Genomic DNA, 18,772 nt, shown 5'->3' on the forward strand with positions numbered 1-18,772 from the left:
GCCAAATTGGTGAAAAATAGACACACCTGGGACATTTTTTTGTATAAAACTGGGACAAATTACTGGGTTTGAATAAATCTTCTGGGATGGGAGAGTATTTTTAGGTATATTTTACTAGATTATATTGTGTAAGAGCTACAATAGTGTTGACATTTTTGCAGTTTTGACGAGTAAAATGGGTGTTTTTCATTTTAACTTTGAACAATCTTTGACTTTTAGTATCAGAGAGATGATTTAGCCTTTGTTTTGAACCGTATTTAAAATATATCGAATTGTATTGAATTAAAACTGCGCTGTATCAAAAAACGAATCGTATCGTGGCCCTAGTTTAGTATCGGCAACTTCTTAATGATATCCAGTTCTAAAATAGAGTTCCTTTTAGTTTCTCTAGTGTCTCCGAACAGATTGATAATGACTTTCAGAAACGTCTCAGAGTTAAAAACATTGTCCAGGTGACTAAAGATGTATCTACACGGACAAGATCGAGAGTTATGTGCGTACGCATTCACAGCGAGCTCCAAAACATAGCTGCCATTTTCGGATCTAGAGTTTCAAAAGGTTTCTAGCGCGGCCACATAAGACTTCTAAGTATTACCTTCTCGAAAGCTGCTGTACTTGATTGTTTTTCCTGTTTTAATCTTTTTGAAAAACAGAAGTAGCTCATTTTACGCAGTTCGCAAAGTTTTCCCGCGCTTACCTTACGCGTCCCGAGCAACGTAAATAAAACGTTTATAAAGTCAGAATATGTTTTCCCGTCGGCCTGTTGTGTTTTCTACGACCTCTGACCTCCGGGCTCAGAATAGTCGCCGCCCGTACCTCCCGCAGCAGCTGAACTCCGCTTTAAATCTTGTTGACTTGTCACAGACGCGTCCTAAAATATGACACACGCGCCGTCTTTTTCGACCGTCTCTTTCCTCCTTTACGGCGGGCGTACGAGCAGTCCGTCATGTGATTTACCGCGGTTTGAAGTTTGAACATGCGTGCTGCGTGTACCCGGGGCCGTGTTAGTGAAAGTCCCCTGTCGGCCAATTGGCGCTTCGGTGTCAAATATGCATCGACATGGACAATATTGACAGTTCGGTGCATACGCATTCGCACCCGGGCGCCAAAACATAGCTGCCATTTTTTGATACGGAGTTTGAAAAGGTTTCTCGCGAGGCCACATAAGACGTCCTCCTGTACTAAGAACTTAAAAGCTGCTGTGTAAAGGCAAGGCAAGTTTATTTGTACAGCACAATTCGTACACAAAATTAATTTAAAGTGCTTTACAGAATAAGAAATAGGTTAAAAATGCAATAAAAATAAGTCAAAACATAACTAATCATCATAAAATTTAAAAGAGACAGACATTAAATTAGAGAGAAGAGTGCGGAATGAAAAATGAAAACCTTCTAATCAGAAAAAAATTTTTTTTTTTTTTTAACCGTGTTTTTTTCTTTTTTGTCTATGGGAATGTCATTGTTCTGTCTAGAATGTTCCACAGTATGATATTAAGCAGCTCTACCTTACGTTTATTTAATTCCAGGTGGTTTCATAGCTCAAAAATACCTAGAAAAACAGTGAGCGGGGATTGCCTCTCCGCAGATCTGACTTGGAACTTGTTCTCCTTTAGAAACCTAGCTCATTTTAAACAGTTTGCAGTCGTCCAAAGTTATTCCTCATTTCCCTTACGTGTCCCAAAACATCTGAATTATTCACCGTGATGAGTTTCTTGGTGTTTTTTTACAACAACTAGCATGCCAACACGCACTTCCTGATTATCGGACAGTACACAACGAGCTCATTTTGACCTCAAGAGCTGCTTATAAGACAACATTTCCTCAAATACATGGGGAAAATCCAGCTGTGGCACTTTAAAAGTATAATGTTCCTTAAAAAATATGAATCTGGAGTTATGATTTGGTTAATTTAAGCAGGTTTAAGAAACTCATGTGACTTTTTTGAGAACTAAAAATGGCGTATATATATATTTTTTTAGGTTTAGCTGAAAAATGGGAAAAAAATTTGTAAGGGCTGTTTCCTGTTTTCATGTCTAAAACTACAATGCATGACTTTTGCTCTTCATACCGACAGAACCAGGACTAAACCAGGTCTAAACCAGGAGTAAACCAGAACTGAACCAGGACTAAACCGGTCTCAGTTTCAGTCTCAGTTTCGGTCTCAGTCCTAGTCTCAGTCCTGATCATGTCCCGGTCTAAATCCCGGGCTAAACCCAATCTCAGTCCCTGTCTCAATCCTGGTCCTGGTCCCAGTCTGGTCCCAGTCTCAGTCCTGGTCTGGTCCCGGTCTCAGTCCCGATCACCTGACAGTCTACACGGACACCCTGGTTAGTTAAGTCCTGGTTTAGTCCTGGTTTAGTCCTAGTTTAGTCTAGCTTCGCCGTTTAAGTCATGGGAAACGGTAAACGCACGTTATCAGTTTTTTATTGTTTTTACATTTTGGTTTTGGAGACAAATAATGAAGAAAATAGCTGTTTTTTCATTTTCTTCTTTTTGGTTTTATTTTGAAAAATGAATTATAGAATGATACTCAGATTCTTACGCTACATATACAATGTACTTGACATTACATTTGATTGAAAGTAACCAAAACAAAAAAAAAACACTCCGTCAGACCCGTAAAAAACATTTTAAAACACCACCCATGTCCTTTTTAAACACCACTCCCCCACCTTCCAGCCCTCCTCCTCCTCCTGTACACATTCTGAGCCAGTATCCCGAGGAATGACCCCCGCGCGACCCGCTCACCTCGCCTTTAATTATTTGTTTGAAGACAGCGTGGAGTTCCCATGCTGCGCGCTAGCCCCCGCTAACCGTGCGCGCCGACTAACGCTGCGCAGAGGCCGGCCCGCAATAAACCCCACCGCCAGATGTTGATAATAAAACCCCTTTTTTTTTTGCTTCTTGGACTTTTTTCGGGTCCCCCGCGAGCGCCACCGTGTTCTGGCCAACCTGCGGAGAAGCCAGCGAGCGGCGGATTTACGGCCAGCGCGCGTGTTTTAGCGAGTGGTTGGGAATTGAGGAGGTCTCGGCGGTCAACTTCAGGCGTTTTTCCTCCGGGGTTTTGCTTCTTCCCATCATCCATCCATCCGTCCATCTATCTATCCACCGCTCCCAAGTCCATCTCTGGAGGATTGGTCTAAGCACACTCCATTAGCAGCTCAGGGGTCCAGGGAAAACAGTGTTATCGCGGCCGGCCTCTGATAATCTCAATTGGCTTTGCTCAGGCTGATAAAGGGGCTCTGAGGCCACGGGGGGGGAGGGGCTAATGGGTGACCCCGCCCCCGCTGTGCATCCGGGCGCCATGGGAACGGGCGTAAACACATGATAGAAGGCGTAAGGTGTGGTGACGGTGAAAGAGTGTTGAAATAGGTGAGCAGATTTTTAAAAAAATAAAATAAAAGCCACGACTCACCTGGTTTGTGGTGGTTGGTAATAATAAAATTGTCAATCGAGTGCGAGATTAAAAATGTAAAATAAATCTTAAAGTACATTTTAAAGTAAATTGTAAAATAAACCATGAAGTAAAATGTAAAGGAAATCAAAGTAAATCGTAAAGTAAGTTTTAAAACAAACTGTAAAGTCAATTGTAAAATAAACTGGAGAGGAAATTGTAAAGTGAAAGAAAGTAAATTGTAAAGTAAATCTAAGTAAATTGTAAAATAAACCATAAAGTAAATTTTAAAACAAACTGTAAAACAAATTGTAAAGTGAAAGAAAGTAAATTGAAAGTAAAATGTAGAGTAAATTTTAAAACAAACTGTAAAGTAAATTGTAAAGTAAACCGTAAAGTAAATTTTAAAACAAACTGTGACGTAAACTGTAAAGTAAATAAAAAAGGAGTGCGTAATTAAGGAAAATTGTTATGCAGAAACCATTCAGGACTAACGTGTTTCTTTGTCTTTTGGTCGTTTTTAAGCAGTTTTTCTGTATTTTAGCTCAACAAAGCTCAATGTATTTAATGATTTACTGATTGCAGAGATCAGATTAGTCAAAAATAGGGACATCTGGGACATTTCTTGTAAAAAAAATTGAGACAAATCTGCAGGGACAGTGGACACAGGGCTCAAAACTGTGACTGTCCCGGTTCTTGTAAAGAAGTGGTACAATGGGAATTAATTTTAATGTCTGGATGTCGGAAAGTCATTTACCTTCATTCTTTCGTCTGTCTTAACTTGCGGTTTCGAATATCACATTTTATCATTTTCAAAAACGTAAACATGCATTGTTTAACTTTTCTGGTGTAGGGTCTGCCCCACATTATTGATTTGTCTTCAGTGTTCCACGGAAGAGATGAAACCTTCTTATCTTATCTCAACGTAGACAACAAAAGGCTATATTACAGGTCACATCTATGGAAAGGTAACCCTATTCACAGAGAAAATTATTGTATTTTTTTAAATATTTTTGAGCAATAGAAACACCCGTAAAGGATAAATTCTGGATAAATTTGTTTAATTTAGAGCCCTGAACCCATTTGAGGTCAAACTTTATCCGTGTTGTTCCAGTCAAATTAATCTGATCAGCTAATAGAAACATGAAGTGTGTGGTTAGCATGCTAGTTGTTGTTGCTGAAAGTTGTAAAAAGTGAATAATTAACTCGGAATACATAAGATAATTGAGGAATAACTTTGGATCACTGCAAATCGTTCAGGTACAGTGAAACAAATCCACATAATTTACTGATTATTTGTATCTAGTATTTATCTAAACTCTTTTATATTCTCATTTTTCTTGGTAATTGAGTTTGCTTTAGTAGGATTTATTGGTACATTTGCACGTGTATGTTCCAGTTGCGTATTCCTCCAGTCCGGTGGAGTTTGGAGTGTAGGAATGGTGTGGGCAGATCTGACACCTGGGAGTAAAATTCCTAATATGAAGTGTTTATGGATCAGAATGGGCACAGATGCACGCGGTTATGATTTGGAGCGAGCTGTACCTTGGCAGAAGCAGGAATGTCTCAGTTTGCTTGTCCAGCTACATTGGATGCCCTCTCTCCGTTTACACCAGCGTTAGTGTTGGACTCTAGCGTTGGTGGTGTTGTGTTACTTGTGCGTTTTACCTTCTAAAGTTAAAGCGCATATGAAAAGTTAGATCACTCATTTCACTAAAAGGTCGTCAACATTTTTTAAACTAAAAATCTTGCCTAGTTTTGTCTGTTAATTATTATTATATATGTATAAGTTGATTTTACTTCCTTTTAGAACCATAATGTAACGTATTTTTCGGATTATAAGGCGCAATATCAATAATGTCGAATTCTCTTGTCTGTTTTCATACATAAACCAGATTATAAGGTGCATTAAGTGAAACAAACGGACGACACTTGAGACTGATCTTTTAGTCCAGGCGTCCACGATCCGTCAGGCAGATCGTGGCGTAATTCGCCCGGCGTTGCCTCCCTGTCTTGGTGAATGTGGATTATGAATGTGAATGTGGGCGGAAAATTTAAATTTGTTTATTTCCTACGAGGACGACTCAAATATACATTGAGTAATAATGTGTTTAATGCAGCTTTACGCACATTTGTTTACGTTTTACAGAGACGAAACTTAAAACTACATGGCTCATTTGCATAAACTATAATCGCTGAAAAAAACAGCTCGCTCCTTGTGCGCTGATGCGGTTCAGCTTTTGTCGGACTAAAGGACACGACTCAGCGGAATATGCGCGTCTTCGTAGTTTACCAAAGTCATACTAAAACATTTTGACAGATTTTTGAGCGCTGTGTACGACATAAAATCAGCTCGAGGTCAGTAAGCACAACCAGAAATAATACATAAGGCGCACTATTGATTTTTATATGGTAAACAATCACTAAAATTTATGATTAGACTATTAAAGAGAAATGGCAACATCTGAAGATTTCAACTGTCAAAAAAAGTTTCTTGTGCGTAAATTGTCCATGTATTTTGGATGGAATTTTCCGTGACATAGATATTAGGGATTCTGTTTTAAAACTCACTGCTACGTCTTGTATTTTTGTGCTTTTTTCCCCACAAATTGTCACGTAACTGATGCAAAACTATGATAAATATTGATCATAGATAACAGATACTAACTCACTACTAAACGAAGTCAGAATTTGAAAAAAACGTCATATGAACTTTAAGGGGCCTAGTGCGCACCCCTGCCTCGTGCCCTCTGGATGCCCCCTTGCAAATGAGCACCGCGCCTCTCTTCTCCTCCGTTTTTTTGTTTTTTTTTTCATCCTTCGACTGAGCATTTTGTACGTTTAACCATGTGACTTTGAGCTGGCCGAGATTACAGCCATTTAAGTTCATTGCAGAAGGTAAGGGCAGGTATCGGGGCTTCATGGGGGATTAGGCGAGCCAAATTGGTTCCAGGTCTTTGCGAGAGGCTAATGACCAGGTTGCGCTCGCCCCACTGATGGTTGCCGCCGCCGAGCGTACGTTACGAGAGGCGGTGGGCTCCGTGCAGGACAGGTCTGACGTGATTTGAAACCGAGGAGTAATCTCAAACACATGGCAGTACCTGTAGCGCTAAGTCCACGCTACATGTTTAGTACGTGAAAGGAACGAGAGAGGGATGGAGAGAGCGCAAGAGAGGTCAAGAAAGGGTGGACTTGATTGGTGGATATGATATGCTGGATTTTTGTGCTGATACTGTAAAGATGGACGGTTGAACTTTGACCTCATAGGACTAGCGCAATTTAGTAACATTTTGAACTTGGAGGGACTTTGAACTTTGTCAAAGTTTAGGATTTTAAAAGGTCTGTATGACAATATTTGCTGATCTATGTTATAATGATGAACCTCCTAAAAAAAACAAAAAAACATAAGTCTGTGTACAATTTGTTCGGAAAACAATACAATTTTTAAAAGTTTGTCATTTCATTATTCGGTTTGAGTAGAAACCAAACAAAAAAACTGATTTTGACCTCTATTTCCAATATTTTAATACAAAATTGTCATCATGGCGATTTCAATTTTTATGTTTTATTCTCTGGTATTCTGTTTATTTTATATTTTATTCTCGTTTTCTGGTTTATTTGCCCCGGAAGTTCTGCTGCTAGAAGGACTTACCTGAAACATCGCTGCAGTTTTGTGAACAAACATGTCGTCGTCTTTTATAGGGACACGTTTAGTTTCGTGTCTCAGAAAGTAATTGTTAAACTCCATGACGAGAAACAGGTAGCAGCGATAAACTCCTTTATTCAGTCAACACTGAATTTACACATGGCACGTCAAAGCAGCAGAACTTCCGGAGCAAATAAACCAGAGAAACTAAAATATCTAAATTAAAATAGGCACCGAGACTGTTTTTTCATTTGTGGTATATGAAATAAACTTATAAATATTGGAAATTTAGGTCAAAGTCAGTTTTTTTTTTTGTTTGACACTAAAACCAAATAATGAAATAACCAACTGTTTTCCCATTTTACAGTTTTTTTGTTTTTAATTGAAATTCAAAAGAACGAATGGCGCACGGACCAACATATCTGGAGTTGTGTTTTGTTTTGTTTCATTCACACATATTTAACGCACAAACTCTGTAGATTTAGGCTGAGTTCTTCTCTCAAACTTCTCTCAAACCGGTAATACAGTTTTAGGATCGGCAACAAATATCATAATATATAAATTATTCTTTCATTCCATACTCACTTGTGATAAGATGTTATTGTAGCTACCGTTGCCTATACAAGGTGGATGAAGTGTCTTGCTTAAGGGCACAACAACAACAGATTCCACAGGCCCAATTATACACACTGACATTGGTGTACGAATAATCATTTGCGATATCTACTTCGAGAAACGTTTTTAGAGACACTGTTGCCATGGGATACGTCTTTCTTAGTTTTTGTTTTGATTTTTCAAGAGTTTCGTCAATGCTTTTCGACTCATATGCAATTTTGACAACACCATAGGTTTACTGCCGAAGCAAGAGCGCTGAAGCTAGCATGCCAACGCGCACTTCCTGATTATCGTACAATAAAACTATCACCAATTAGACAATAATTAGGCGCAGACAGTACACAGTGGACATACTTTGACCTCTAAAGCTGCGTATTCTTGGTTATCTAGATAGATCGATCAATCCGGTGACCAGGATCCGCAGTCCAGGCCTTACCCCCTTTTTCGCGGTCACCTCCAGATGACCCGCGACTCTCCTCCGCCACAGCCACCGGACCAATGGGGCGGCCAGGGGAGGCTGCTTTGTGGAGCTGGCTCTGGTGATAAAACTTCAGACAGCCTAATTGATGGGCTCGCTGACATAACAATACCTCGTGAAAGGCACCGAGTAGCCCCACGCCTGGTCCTCATTTCTGGACAGCTGGAGAGGGGAGTGCGCGGAGAGTGTGGAGGCCCTACAATGCACGGGGAGCGGAGCGGGGGTCCCGGCCCAGGGGGGGGAAGGCTGGAGTGGGAGTCGGGAGTCGGGCTTGGAATGAAAAGAGTCATTTGTAACTCAAAGCTGACGTTGAGATTCCAGCGGGTGATACGAAGATGGAGGTGGGATGGTCATGATCAAATAGTCCGTGAAAAGTAGGATTTCTAGTACAGTACGTATTCCGTTACAAGGTGCTTTTTTTCATTTTGACTTTCTTAAAAAACTTGCAGACAGTACAAACCGCTCTTAGACTACGTTCAGACTGCAGGGCTTAATGCTTAATTCGGATTTTTTTGCGAAGTCGTTCACATTTCCGGGTTAAATCCGACTTGTTTGTGATCTCCAGTGTGAACTTTAAACGCCCCAAAAGTGTCCCGCATGCGCATTGGAGGACACGACGACGTCACACTCATCGAGCGTGTTCAGTGTTTACGGAAGTCGTCTAAACGCTGGGCTTGACTCTCAAAATACGGTTCAGTTCTTCGAAAAATGGACAGGTTACACGTCCACGGCTGCCTTGTTTGTTTTGTTTGTCTTTAGCCTCCTTGTTTTTGGCTCGCAGGTTTGTTATTTTTCATTGACATTGAAGCCAGGACCGTCTGTTGCCGTGCTCGGACATTTCTTTGGCAATCATTTCAAAAAACGCCCAGTTCCGATAAATAAGAACCTTCCAGTTTGGCCAGAATACAGCGATCGACCCAAGTATTAATTAACTCGCGAACCTCGCTTTCGCTCCATTGACGAGACTCCGAGCCTGACCTGTAGGTGGGATGAATGTGACCTGACCGTTCAGACTGAAGTCGCATGTCAAAAGATCGGATATGTATCGGTTTTAGGGTCAAATATCCAAGTGTCCTGGGTCGTATTTGAAAAAAATCTGATCTGCATCGTTCAGACTGTCATTAAAAGATCAGATACAGGAACATAGGAGCCAGAAAATCGTCACCTTATTCACCTTATTTTGACTTCAAGAGCTGCTTATACCACATATCTGTACAGGGGCGAGACACATTGCTCAAATACGCAGGGAGAAAATGACCAAGGCCAAGTTACAGGTCAAATCTGCGGAGAGGCGAGCCTGGTCAAAGTAAGAATGAGTGTTTTTCGAGGCAAGATAAGAGTAACGTCCCAAACAAACATGGAGACTCAAGAAAAGTTACACAGTGCACCTATAAATCTTTGTTAATTCCTCTAGCGTGTCTCAGTTCTTAAGAGGAGTCCATATTTAACTTCAGGTCTAAGAAGCGGGCTCTTTTACCGCTTACTTTTCCTCAAGGGGTGGTTTAGGGTCACCACTTTCGCCATGTGTGCGGCTGAAAACGAAGGCATGCTTTGTTGACCTTGCTTTGATTGTTGGCGTCAAACCCACAACCTTTTTATCACCCCATCAGCGCTTTACCACTTTTGCATTTTAGGCTCATAAAATGGTCAAAACGGAGTGATTGATCTGTCGCCAGCCAATCGGAATAGGGTTGGGTTTTGTCTTGCAAATCAAAACCTATTCATCCTGTATATAGCTGTGTCACCTTTGATACCGAGGGCTCCTACTCCTACCTCGCGCCAGCTCTGACGATAAAACGCTATCTCGCCACCTACCTGCGCCGCATTTAATACTTGAGAAATGTCTCCCCGGTGTCCATAGCAACCCAGCGTAATCAAAAGCTTTATTAAAAGGGGGAAAGAATAGATCATGAGGCACATTAAAAATATCACGGTGCTCCCGGGTCGGCGCACAATCGTTCTTTTGTTGCAGGGGCGTTGATAGGTTTTTTTGGGGGGCCCAGGGTAACGTCGCTCTAAAAATAGAACTCGTAATGTGTGATGCAAGGTCACTAAATCTGATTTGTCTCCTCTCTCGTGTCTTTCAGGTTCATCAATGCCAGGAGAAGAATAGTACAGCCCATGATTGACCAGTCGAATCGAGCAGGTAAGAAAAACGTGGAAAAAAAAATAACACAAAAAAACGCACTCACATACAGTACATGAAAGAGAATATTTGAAATTTTATAAATGTCACTTAGATTTTTTTTCCTGCTTTAATTGAATTCAAAAATTGTAGCTTGGTGACAAAAACACATGATTTTTTTTTTTTTTGGAATTTTTTTTTTTTATCACATGAGATTTTACAGTTTGTTAAGTTCAGTTGGCCAACTTTTTTCCTGCTTTTATTAAATTCTAGAATAGTAGATTGTTGATAAAAACTCATAATTAGATTTTTTTTTTCCTAATGAAATTTTAGAGTTTGTTAAGTTCAACGGGCCATTTTTTTTTTCAGCTTTAATAAAAAATTTAAAAAAAAGTAGGTTATTGACAAAAAAATTTTATTTATTTTTTTTAGAATTTTTTTTTCACATGAAATTTTAAAGTTTGTTAAGTTCAATTGGCCAATTTTTTTCCCCTGCTTTAATTAAATAAAAATGTGTGAATTTATTTTTAGAGATTTTTTTTTTTTTTTTTTCCCACTTGAAATTTTACAGTTCAATTACATTTTAAAGTTCAATTGGCCAAATTTATAGCTTTTTTTTTTTTTTTTTTTTTTTTACAATATTTGTGTTCTGGATCAAGCCTAAATTCACAGGTCTTGTAGTAAATAAATATGAATATGAATATCTTATCAATGTAGAATTATACAATGTACAGAAAACCCTTTAAAAAGATGATAATTTTTTGATAATTTGTAAAAATCTACCAAAAAATATAAACAAATTAAATAAAATTTAAATCCCAAATGCATGATTCACTCTCGCTCTGAGCATTGATTACATCTCCAGTGACTTAAACATATTTTAGCAAAGGAAATGCATGTACTTTCCGAGATTAGGTTCTCTTTACACACCCAGCGGGGCGTTACGTAATTAAACCAAAATTTGGAAAATGAGATGCAGCTACAAGTGTGGGCGACCTCTCCCTTTGTGCCATTCCTGTATACGGAGAGTGAATTCTGACAAAAATAGGAGAAAGAAAATGACAAAAATATGAGCATGACTAACTGCTACCGCTAATCTGAAGCAACACGATAATTCCAGATAAGGCTGTTAGGTTACAACACATGACAGGAGCAGAGCATGTATGAGATGTTGTTTTTATCGTGGGAGATAAGCAGTCATTCATTGAGAACGCTGAATGCTGGTGAATGTGAATGAGGGATTTCCATGGATTCAGCCCTTGTGTTGTTCAATAATAATTATGCTAAATGACATTGTAATGGAAAGGTTAATATGAATATGGATATGGTTAGAATGCTCCGGGGAACGACTCAAGACCCCATTCATACAGCCCATAATATGTATGAATGGATTAATTAATACATTTGTGTTCTTACATTGATTTCGTTGAGTCATACATTTTGTTTTGGGGAACTTATATAATATTCACAATTCAGAATAAAACTTAATTATTGTTTTAATTTGGTGACTCTATCTTGAAATTTGGTGACTCTATATGGTAAGAACTTACTTATGGAATTATTTTATTTTATTATTTATTATATTTAATTTATTATAATTAATTAATATGATTTTTTTGTATTATAATTTTATTTTCTTTATTTATTTAATTTATTTTTTAAAATGTATTAATTAATAATTTTTTAAATTAATTAATTTATTTTTATTTATTTATTTATTTATTTTGAAGCCAGCTACCAAATTTGGTGACTCTATATGGTTAGATTAGAACTTACTTAGGGAATAATTTAATTAAATTTTTTATTTATTTTTTATTTTTTATCTATTTATTATTTTAATGTATTTATAATAAATTAATATTATTTGTTTATTATTATTTTATTATATTTTTTATTTATTTTTTATGTTATTATTTTATTTTACTTTTTTTCTTAGTTTTGTATATTTTTATTATTTTTAAAAATGTAATAAATAATAACCCCACATGGTTCACTCAAGGGGTTTATTTGGCAGCTCCCCAAAACATAAAATTTCCCATAACGACACCCCGATTCTAACCAAAACCGCCATTTACACTACTAACATATTCATTTTGACCCCACAGAAGCAACACAAGGGTTAAACCAATCCCACTATAACAACACTCTCCCGTGCATGTTAGCCTGTAGCCTCCTTCCTCTGATTGGCCAGAAACGGGCTTCTCCGTCCTGTCAAACCGCATGTTTTTGTCTGCGTTTATCCGAACAATGCTTTTACTGTGCGCGCGTTTGAATGACAGCGACTGTGCGAGCTGGCGAGCGCATGCCGGAGGAGCCCGTGTCTTAGCATGCCACGCGTCAATCAGTGCAAACATGACCAACAATGTCTAACAGTATGTCTGGGGCTATAGAGCTGGGACAATATGCTGATTGTCTGGTGTTTTTCTCTCCTCCCCCTCCCCGCGGCCCCCCTCTTCCTGTGTTGATGTCCACGTTTTGACTACAATCAGGTTTTCTTCTTGATCCTTCAGTGAGCCAGGGAGCGGCGTACAGTCCCGAGGGCCAGCCCATGGGCAGTTTCGTGCTGGACGGGCAGCAGCACATGGGGATCCGACCGGCCGGTGAGTCTGCAGGACATGGTTCAGGACGGAACAGTTTGGCACAGTTATTAACAAGCATGTGGCACCCTCAGACTGGCTGTGAAAAAATGAGATTGAAATGTGTGAATTATAATTTGGTTTGTAATGTTTTTAGAGGTTACGATTTGGGAAAGATTTGCAAAAGTATGACTCAGGGGATCGTTCACACCTTAGGGTAGCTCAATGGACTGCGCACTTATTAACAAGCATGTGGCACCATCAGACTAACTATTAAAGTGCTCTGAAAATGTAACAATTATAATCTGGTAAAAAAAAAAAAAATGCATTTTTTGTAGAGGCCATGTTATATATGACTCAGGTGATCATTCACACCTTAGGGTAGTTCAACTGACTGAACCGTTAATAACAAGCATGTGGAAGTGCTCTGAAAATGTAACAATTATAATATGGTAAAAACTTAAAATTGCATTTTTTGTAGAGGCTAGGGTACGGTTTAGGCAAGATTTGCAAAAATATGACTTAGGGGACCGTTCACACCTTAGGGTAGTTCAATGGACTGCGCAGGTATTAACAAACATGTGACACCATCAGAGTAACTATTAAAGTGCTCTGAAAATGTAACAATTATAATCTGGTAAAAAAAAAATTATATTAAGTTTTTTGTAGAGTCTAGGTAGAGTTATATATGATTCAGGTGACAGGTGGCAGAGTTCATACCTTAGGGTAGTTCAATTGACTGAAGCGTTATTAACAAACATGTGGCACCATCAGATTAATTATTAAAGTGTTCTGAAAAGTTAAAAACCACATTTTTTGTAGAGTTCTATATGATTCAGGTGACAGGCGGCTGAGTTCACACCTTAGGGTAGTTCAATTGACTGAACCGTTATCAACAAACATGTGGCACCATCAGACTAACTATTAAAGTGTTCTGAAAAGTTAAAAACACATTTTTTGTAGAGGCTAGGTTCACTTTTAGGCAAGATTTGCAACTACCCAACACCTTAGGGTAGGTCAGTGGACTGAACCACTATTAACAAGCAGGTGACACCGCAGTTATAGAAAAAAATACGTGCTGCATTGTTACTCTTGCAAGATTTGTAAAAATATTGTCTAACTCAGGTGATAGTTCACACCCTAGAGTCGTTCAATTGGCATAAATAATAACACATATTCCTTAATGGAAACCACTAGGGTGTGTCAGTTTCAGAGTAGTTCGCTCCTCCATTCACACAGATATAAGGCAGTGATCCTGTCAGAACTGAAGAATATCTGAAAGCTAAACTCAGTTAAATACAATCTGTCAATGAATCTACTCAGGGACAACGGGTGGAAATTAGAACTGGTGCTACAACCTGGTACAAAACATCTCCCCTGTTACAGTTAGTGTAGACTGTGCACTGTTCCTGTCTCATTAAATAACTATAAAACTATAAGAAGCCACTTGGGGGAGTGATGAAACGTATTCACTCCAAAACTTCAAAACTGATTGAAATTTCCTTTTATAATGTGAAGAATCCCTCAGTCGTCCAGGTAGAATCCATGAGGAGAAAAAATTCAGTTTGTCGACTGGACAAAAGTTAGTTTGGTTGAAGAAGCAGCTTGGACGAGCTGCGAAACGTCTTCAACCAAACTAACTTTTGTCCAGTCGACAAACTGAATTTTTTTCTCCTCTTCCTTTTATAATGTTGCACTAGACAAGATTTGATAATGGTTTGCCAGTAAGAAAGAGTTCTGCTTCTTCTTGAAGTTCACACTTCACTGTGATTGGTTATATTTATTTATCACTCACTGAAATCATAAAAACTATAAACTGACCAATGGGAGGAGGTAGGAAAAGTGGAAGTGGAAGTGCATGAAACTGGAAAGAGCATATAAACATTTGTACAGATTGTCATATTTATACTACATGACTGAATTAAAGATTGTTAAAGACACAGTTATTATTGAACACAGCGACAATCAACAAGTTTGGTTATAGAACATATAAATCAGGGGTCTCCAACCTTTTTGCTTCAGTGAGCTACCTTTACAAAACAAAAATTCTAGAAAGCTACACATTTTAGCGGTCGCAAGAATTTGATTGTATATATCAGACATGTCAAACTCAGGCCCGGGGACCAAATTTGGCCCGCGATATAATTATATTTGGCCCGTGAGATCATTTCAAAATATGTATTAGAGCTGGCCCACTACAGATAGGCTATAGAGACATTATTTATTTAATGTTCTAGATCAGAGATGGGCAAACTACGGCCCGGGGGCCATATGCGGCCCTTTAATCTTCTTGATCCGGCCCGCCGACCTTGAAGAACAACAATAACAATAATTTTCAGTGTTTTAAAAGTCAGTAAATAGTAAATACCGTGGGACCTGAAAGACAGATATTTTGTTGTGATGCTTTGTAATGATTTTCAATTATGGGATATTTTAATAACATGGGATATATTTTCTACATATCCCATGTTATTTTTTTCTCTTATGAGGTGAATTGCCAAAAAACTCCATCCATCTGCTCCTGGTCCGGCCCTTCCTTCAAATTTTAGAACCCTTTGTGGCCCTCGAGTCAAAAAGTTTGCCCAACCCTGTTCTACATTCAATGTTTAAGCAAAACTATTCTTAATCATTTATTTTAATAAGAAAAGGTTTAACATTACATATCTTGAAAGAAGAGAAAACATGCAGATGCCGTGGAAATTGTTCAATAAATATTTAGTTTGGCCCACGACTTGGTCCCAGTTTTTAATTTCGAGCTCTGTGAATTTCAGTTTGACACCCACTGTATATAACAATCATGATAACCAAACAATTATCCATTTATTTACTTATTTACTTCAGTTTTACTTGTTCAGAACAGTACGTATAATTCAGAAATCATTTGGCGAGCTACTTGGAAGGAGGTGAAGGTTTGAGATCCCTGATATAAATGAACATCCTTTAACCGAATATTCAGATTTTGTGAGTTTAAATGGTTTTACTGAACACCAAAATCGAGATTAGTGGCATTTATATTCACATAGAAAGGACATCTGACTGAAAATGTGCTCCTTTTTTAAGATATTTACAGGCTGAATTGCATGTGCTTTAAAGTTACGGCACTATAAGGTGTTCAGACGTGCGCACAAACCTCCTGCACGAGTATCGCTAACATTTTCTTGACCTGGCCAGCCTCCCCCTTGACCCTCGGCACGCTCGCCCGCCACTTATCACCTTGTTTAGCTTTAGCATTAGCCTCCCTTGTTAGCCGCTAATCCGCGCATTAACACGTCCTCGGCCTGGCCCGGTCCCCCGAGCTCTCCGCTGCCTCTCCTGCTTGTTGTTCTTCCTAACCTGGGTCACGCGGGACGGAATCTATCACAAATAAACTATCTCTGCGCTCGTTTTTTTTCTGCTTTTTTTTCCCTTTTGCTGACTTCTCCCTCTTTTCGTTTCTCTCCTCTTTCCAGGGCCTATGAGTGGAATGGGGATGAATATGGGAATGGATGGGCAATGGCACTACATGTAACCCCTCCCCGTCTTGTAAAGCAAAAAAAGGCAAAGGGGGAAGTAAGTATTGGGTTCTTTTCTTGTATTTTTATTGACACTTGTCGGTGGGTTGTGGGTTTAATTTTTTTCTTGCATAATTTCATTTCACTTAAGCGTCAAACGGCGTGTGTTTCTCATTCTCTGGAAATGCCTTCTGAGTTTGCTTGTGGACAAAACGCGGAGTGATCGGTACTTCGCAGCCAATGTCGTCAATGTTTCCTCGGGGTGTGATACTAACTGGAGGCACTGTTCTGTCTGGAGCTCTGTTACTCTTAGTTTTGCTTTGTTTTAACACAATATGACTACACCAAAAAAGAGCTTAACTCACCGGAAAATTTGAAACTGTTAAATGTGAAACTGAGAAAAATGACTTCAAAGTTTCTGTTTTGTCCAGACAAAAGTACCAAAAATTTGACCACTAGTCGCTAAAATGAAGAAATATTTGTATGCGAAAAATATTGAGCACAAAATTTACGTTTGACCTTTATTTGTCAGTTCCTCATGAGCCAAAAATAATGAGTCATGCTAAGAAAAAAGGTAGTAACTGACATGATCATTATTAATTGCTTGATTTTTCCCAGACTTCAGTCCATTATAAGAAAAGCACCTCACCAAGCTTGAGTCATCGTGGAGTTTAACTAAAACACAACGGACTCCAGGCGCTCCAAAGAAGTAGAAAAAGTAAAAAATCGCATGAGGAAAAATGTAGTCAAAAGGCCTTTATCTGAATGGCCAAAGCCGACATGTTTCGACCTTAACTGGTCTTCATCGGGGCTTAGTGGAGCCCTAAGCCTGGAGTCTGTTGTGTTTTAGTTTTGATCCTTTTTCCAAGAGCGCCCTCTACCTGCTCCCACTGATTGGAACACCTGCAGCAAACAGCCACATTTTTGTTCTTTCATCATGGAGTTTGTTTGAAATGATATAGAAGAGCTTTGGATTTCCAATTTGACACACAAGTGACTTTGCAGTATAGGCGAATTTCAGCTGTTATTCAGTTGTTATTAAAAGCGCGCGTTGCATGCTGGGAAATATTTTGGTCGGAGGCAAGAAACACGGTAGCGGTCAAACACAGTGCGTAACCTCGCGTATTTATCCCCGATAATGGTAAATTCCTGCTGCATTATCGGATGCACAAATAGAAGCACGGAAGAAGGAAAATGTCTTTTTCGTATTCTGAGTGAAAAGAACCGCTAACGGTGAATTAAACGACTTTTAGACATTCGCAGAGCAAACGTAGAAGATCCTAACAAACCGTGGACTCCAACAAGTTCAACAACACATCGAGACTCTTGGAGGTTTTCATCTTTTCTGCTGTGAATGGCCCAGGAGTTTCCACCAAGTCATTGTGGATATCACCCAAGTGAATATTTGTCCAGGTAGTTGGCGATTCTGACCAGAAATTTGGTTTGGTCCACATTTGTAGGGGTTGAAAAGGGTGATTTGGCTCCATCGATGCTTATGACCAATTTCTGGTCAAATGGTCTTGGGTCCTCTGCCGTTAGAGTGGATAAATAACCGGGATCAATACCCTTTACGTGCTTTCTCGCTCCGTCCGTCATGTTGAATTAGTTTTTCTTGCCGCCGACCAAAATAATTCCCAGCATGCAACGCGCGCTTTTGTCAACAATGAAACTCGCCTATAGTCTGTACAGTCAGAGGCGGTGCTACCATTAGGCAAAAGTAGTCAGCTGCCAAGGGCCCCCAAACCTGAAGGGGCCCACAACCATTTTCCCTGACTAATGTGACTAATCACCGAGGCCTCAGAGCTATTTGATTTTCTCTCAGTGTGACTTTAAATGAGAGTAGTTTTACTTTTAAACAATAATCATTAGAAAAATAATAATAATAATGATACTGTATGTAATGGATGTAAACAAAAATATAACTGTACTAGCAAAAAATAAAACTACTTTCAGCTCTGGTTCTCTAGTAAGCGACCAAACTAGTAAGACAAGTTTCCAATCCACCATAATTCAAATAAATAAAGATGTGCATGTTTCAAGAACAATATGAAAAAAATAAATAAATAATTATAGTGAGGGCCCCAAACTTAACTCACCTAGGGCCCCCAAATTGCTAACTCCGCCACTGTGTACAGTATGAATAAATACTTACACAACACTTAAACTTACACTTAAATACTACACGTTAAAGATCATTTACGTATAATTGAATACAAAGGTTTATTTATTTAATGTGTTTAGACCCTGTGCCGAGGCCCCAACAAAAAGAAGAAGCCGTTTGTAAAATAAAATATATTTATGAACTAAATCGCAAACACAATATGCACAGTCACTGCCTTTTGCCTTTTGCCTTTGTACGACTCCTTATTTTTGGCTCACGACACAAAGGCAAAGTACAGCAACGGACAAATAAGGATCAAAGGTCAATTTCGAGTTCAGTATTTTTGG

The 18,772-nt window shown here is 38.9% G+C and overlaps 1 protein-coding gene across 1 annotated transcript in view; it reads left to right on the forward strand.

Annotated features, from left to right (window-relative positions):
- meis2a (Meis homeobox 2a) overlaps nt 1-18,772 on the forward strand; it is a 300,550-nt gene that overhangs the window by 258,819 nt on the left and 22,959 nt on the right. Inside the window, exons 10-12 of the mRNA XM_020927798.2 lie at nt 10,220-10,278; nt 12,768-12,857; nt 16,283-16,382. Of these exons, the coding sequence (XP_020783457.1) occupies nt 10,220-10,278; nt 12,768-12,857; nt 16,283-16,341 (208 nt within the window). The 3' untranslated portion in view covers nt 16,342-16,382. The remainder of the gene's footprint in view (nt 1-10,219; nt 10,279-12,767; nt 12,858-16,282; nt 16,383-18,772) is intronic.

This window comes from Boleophthalmus pectinirostris, unplaced genomic scaffold, assembly GCF_026225935.1.
Source record: "Boleophthalmus pectinirostris isolate CB_2022bp ecotype Guang Dong unplaced genomic scaffold, ASM2622593v1 HiC_scaffold_10, whole genome shotgun sequence".
Lineage (NCBI taxonomy): Eukaryota > Metazoa > Chordata > Actinopteri > Gobiiformes > Gobiidae > Boleophthalmus > Boleophthalmus pectinirostris.